Source organism: Mus musculus, chromosome X, assembly GCF_000001635.26.
Source record: "Mus musculus strain C57BL/6J chromosome X, GRCm38.p6 C57BL/6J".
Taxonomy (NCBI): Eukaryota; Metazoa; Chordata; class Mammalia; order Rodentia; family Muridae; genus Mus; species Mus musculus.
In genome coordinates, this window is record NC_000086.7 from 21,117,914 (window position 1) to 21,122,593 (window position 4,680).

A 4,680-nucleotide genomic window follows, 5' to 3' on the forward strand; every position below is an offset into this window, starting at 1 on the left:
ATTTACCTGGTCTCTCTACTTTATGACTCCTCTCTTTAATAGTAACTGATTGATTGTAAACCATGGTCATCTTGCCTACTCATTACTCCTCTCCAACTGTTCTTTGGTAATCATTATCCTATCTCCCTCCACAGTACTCCCTCTTCCCTCACTTATAAAATCAACATTCTTACATTCTGGTGAGAATGTAGGGGACTGTTCTTTTCTACCTGACACATCCAACAAGATCTTTCTGTGTGTCCTTCAATTCAGGACACATCCAGGAGGACTAGTAACATCAGTAGCCAACATGCTTTGGAGCCTCAAACACATCTCAGTTGTGTCATAGAAACCCTGTCATTGCTAATCCAGATATGTCTATGTCCAGGCTTTTCTCCATGTAACTTTTCAAGGGACAAACAAGCCATAAGAGAAAATAGAATTTAATTTTAGGTGATTGGCTGGTGCTGTCCTCCCTCCTCAGGCTTAAAGTGTTCAAGCATATTTGCATCCCTAGTACCATGAAGAGAAGGTCTCATTCAGTGAACCTCGGAAAAACTAAGCACAAGCCAGAGGAGACATGCCAGGTGAGGTGACCTTCATGGGGCAGAGGTGTGGCCAGGGAATGCTATGGGGATTTAGATTTCTCAGTAGATGAATGCAGAAGCACTGTGGAGAAGCATCAGGTACACAGTAGGCCACACAATGTCAGAGGATCTTTCTCCAGCATCTCTGAACATGTTTGGTCTGTGAACTTGTGCTACAATAATTTGGTGTCTTCCAAATTACTCCAGAATATCCTGTTCCTAAAGGTACCTAAAGTTGGGAGGCAAACAATGAAACTCTTATCACATACTAAGAAGGAGACTGGACAGTGTGTCCATAGCTTCTCTCTTTGCTCTCACATCCACCCATCAGGAGCTTTCTCTAATTCCCACAAGTTGCGTGGAGGTGTAGGAGCTGAGGACATGCTCTAGGCTGAAGGGCACACATTCACAGCAGATTGGCTGTCAGATTGAAATTTTCCTGCTTTTCTAGGCCTTCGAGGATATCTCTAAATACTTCTCTAAGGAAGAGTGGAAAAAGCTGAGCCGTTCAGAGAAGATCACATATGTGTATATGAAAAGAAACTACACCACCATGACTAATCTAGGTAAGAGTGAGTTCTGGGTTCAGACAAGCCAGACCCTCCAGGCCCTCTCTATACTATGGCTTCTCTGCCTCTTCTTCAAGAGAAATGACATGTCAACTGCTGAATATCCTGCTCATTTTTATCCTATGCAGGGCTGAGGGCAGGCAACAGCCACTTTAGCATGCATCCCTGTAGCCTGCATTTGCTCCCCAGCAGGCCTTTGTTCAGGTGTACAGTGTTGTCTTATATCCTCCCAGAGCCAGCCCCTTGCATTCCTCTTCTCAGTTGTGTGATAAGGAAGAAACATTTTGCTTCTTTCTAGGCCTCAGAGCCCATCTCCCAGATTTCATGGAATCTAAGGAACGGGTCACAAAATCTGTGCTCAGTGATTCTGATGAAGTTTCCAGCCACGAGAGTCAAGGTGAGTAGACATGGAGGGGCTGTGCACATGAAAACTTTTCGGTCAAGTAGCAGTGAGGGTTGCAGACAAATCTTCCTGAGCTCGGTGCTGAGGGAAGAGTGATGTCAAAAGTTAAGTATATGGACACCACAAAAAAGTTAAATGTGCAAAAGGAGAATGTATATCTTCTTTGACAGTAGGTAAATGTTAAATATTTAGATGCTTGGGTGGACCTGGAAGGAGGGTGAGATTGGTAAGAGGAGAATAGCCAGCTTCAGTTGTGGCTGATTTGTTTAAAGACATCAGAGAGATATGAAACACTTTGAGTGCTAATATTGAGCTCCACGTGCACCCAGTACAAGTTTCTATGAGTGTCCATGCTTGAAATACTTCTTTTTTATAAAGCTATGTATTTCCTGAAAAATACTATTCATGAATCACAGTAATAACTATAATTTTAAACAATAAAGTCTATCTAAACCTTCAGAATCTGTATCATAACAGCACATACTCAAATAAAAGAAAGACAAATGCTACCTATTATTACATCAAGATATATTAATGGAATACAGCTTGTGCTCTCAATTGAATTTTATTCTATATGTTCACCCTGGAAAGGAGTTGTCTGTTTATGTGTTCAGAAACACAGTCTATATCCTTTCCACGCTGGCATTGAGTTCCTAGACTCCAGGAATCATCCTGACTAAATAGAGGCAGGGACTGGAGGCAAGCAGACCATGCCTAGCACAGAATAGTATTAGATCATTTTCCTACTCTACATGCATGACACATACACAGACACACAGATGAATACATATATTTCTCACAGACTGGGTAAGAGATAGAATATAGGTGAAAGGGGACACAGAGACAGTAGTATGGAATTTTTAAGATTGGGCCTCATGCTACAGCTCCCAGATGGCCTCAGACTTAAGATAGTTCCCTGGACTTAGTTTCCTTAATGATCAGACATAGGCTTGATCTACCATGTGAGCTTCAATTGCACAGGCCTTGTGTATTTGATTAGCATACATAGTCATCAACAATATGGTCAAATGGGTTCCCTAGCTCTTCTGTTCTGGCTTCTCAGCTCTAAAAAGAAAAGAAATAAAAAAGAAGAGAAAGAAAGAATAAATAAATAAATAAAAGCCATAAAAATTTCCAGTATTCCTGTAACTCTGAAGTTAAGCAAGCCAGATTCCATAGGCTACCACAGTAAATATAATAGATTCATAAATGTGGAGCTTGATCTCTACAAGTTGGTTTTGTTGATGCCATTTTTTGTTCCAGTTTTTACTTTAAACAGTCTGTTTATGCTGTTTATGGAAAATTCCAGCATCTCTGAGCTAAATTACCAATCCTTTTGTTACCCATAGTAACCTAATTAAGTGCTTCACTGCAGTCAGTGTCTCAGCTAATATATGCACTCTCAGGTACATGTTGGATGAAATAGGTTACAAGGGAAGGCTCTTATTGAACTGGTCTTTGGTCCAGAGTGGGGAGGATCTGCTGTCTTGGTCTGTCTGTGTTAGAAGATGTTAAGAACAAGTGCTTGACAAAAAGCTCATGGACACTTGTGAGGTCCAAGCTCTATACTTTCTGATGAAACAAAACTCTTAAATCCTCTCAGCACCCAGCTCCCATGTACTAACCCTTCTCAATCTCAGGACTCAGAAGACCAGTGAGTCATCAGTTAAGGGAAAAGAAGAAGCCTGTGATATATGAAGAAATCAGTGACCTGGAAGAAGAAGATGAAGATGAAGAAGAAGGGGAAGGGGAAGAGGAAGAAGAGGAAAAAGGAGGAGGAGAAGGAGGAGGAGGAGGAGGAGGAGGAGGAGGAGGAGGAGGAGGAGGAGAAGGAGGAGGAGGAGGAGGAGGAGGAGGAGAAGGAGGAGGAGGAGAAGGAGGAGGAGGAGAAGGAGGAGGAGGAGAAGGAGGAGGAGGAGGAGATGGAGAAGGAGAAGGAGATGAAGGAGGAGAAGGAGAAGGAGAAGGAGAAGGAGAAGGAGGAGAAAAGACTGGAACTGTAAGTGACCCTATGACACATTTTGTATACCCTGGGTTATATACATTTCTCCTATAATATGGGATCCCACATGGTCATGAGGACCTGACAATCATCCACTTGTAGTCCTCTGTGGTGCACTATAATGGCTGAATGCAATATCCCATGCTCTGTCAACTCCCTGTTAATTATGTTAGAACCTTTTCCACCCAGGATGCTGCAGGCTTCTAAATCCCAGGTCAGCTCTTAATGTGCAGGCCACACCTTCTGCTAACCAAGGAACTCAGAGACCATTGAGACAGTCACTGAGTTCTTAGCAGAGGCTTTGTTTGGGGAACATGGACTCCAAGTTCTTGCAGAACAGGAACATGCATGTTTTGCAGTGACAGAGGGGGAGTTGAAGGTTCTCTCTGATACTTGCTTTTTTCCCTGCCTTTCTGTCTCAGATAAGAGGAAGAATCCCGTGGTGTGAAGAAGATCATCATAGGCCTCAAGATTATGGGCACAATTCTAAAATCCTAAGCATCAGAAAGAAAAATTCTCAGCACAGAAAGTTAAGCATCATTGTACCTTCTAAGTGCTAAGGACTGTCTTTGTACTGAGTTTTTACTCTATATGCACTGTTCTTGGCGTGTCCATGTACTTCTCTTAACATTGCTCTTATTGTTTCAAGCACTGTGTTACCACGTCTCTTGCTTTTCACCAGTTCATTAGCATTCTTCTTCACAAGAACTCTATAAGCATCTTACTCCATACCTTCTACAAGCATTATCCTTATTAATTGTGAACCATAAGTAGTGATCCTATTTTGCCTGAACCACTCTCATAGCTCTACTCATACAATATACCCTGAGTTACTTTAGCATTGTTTTTATTGTGATAAGCACCCTGTATGATGTTACCATCCTATTGAGAAAGAAAAATTAGCAATGCATACTTCTGTGTGTCTGACACATAGTTTATGAAACAAGCAATGGCAGTCCTCTGCACAGAACATCACTACTCTTGTCTCACATATGATGGGTCTATTAATGGAAGTCACATATGCTTAAGCCTGGTTTTTATTTCTCTGCATTTGCATCCATAGAGGTTATCACTGTGGGCATCTGTAACCATCTTTGCCTTACCACAAAGGAATCTGGGAAAAATTTTTTTCAAGTTTCC

At 41.8% G+C, this 4,680-nt stretch overlaps 1 protein-coding gene across 1 annotated transcript; it reads left to right on the forward strand.

Annotated features, from left to right (window-relative positions):
• Positions 1-500: 500 nt before the first annotated feature.
• On the forward strand, positions 501-4,175 carry Ssxa1 (synovial sarcoma, X member A1). Its single transcript, NM_001205086.1, has 4 exons — positions 501-566; positions 1,018-1,132; positions 1,434-1,532; positions 3,963-4,175. Exons 1-4 carry the CDS (start codon positions 501-503, stop codon positions 3,986-3,988), a joined length of 306 nt encoding a protein of 101 aa, NP_001192015.1. The 3' UTR covers positions 3,989-4,175.
• Positions 4,176-4,680: the final 505 nt, after the last annotated feature.

Bases quoted from the DNA above. Each gene is read 5' to 3' on its own strand.
- Ssxa1 (NM_001205086.1), top strand. From the start codon at position 501: ATGAAGAGAAGGTCTCATTCAGTGAACCTCGGAAAAACTAAGCACAAG. The intron at 1,133-1,433 runs GTAAGAGTGAGT...GCTTCTTTCTAG, and splicing joins CACCACCATGACTAATCTAG to GCCTCAGAGCCCATCTCCCA. The intron at 1,533-3,962 runs GTGAGTAGACAT...TTTCTGTCTCAG, and splicing joins TTCCAGCCACGAGAGTCAAG to ATAAGAGGAAGAATCCCGTG.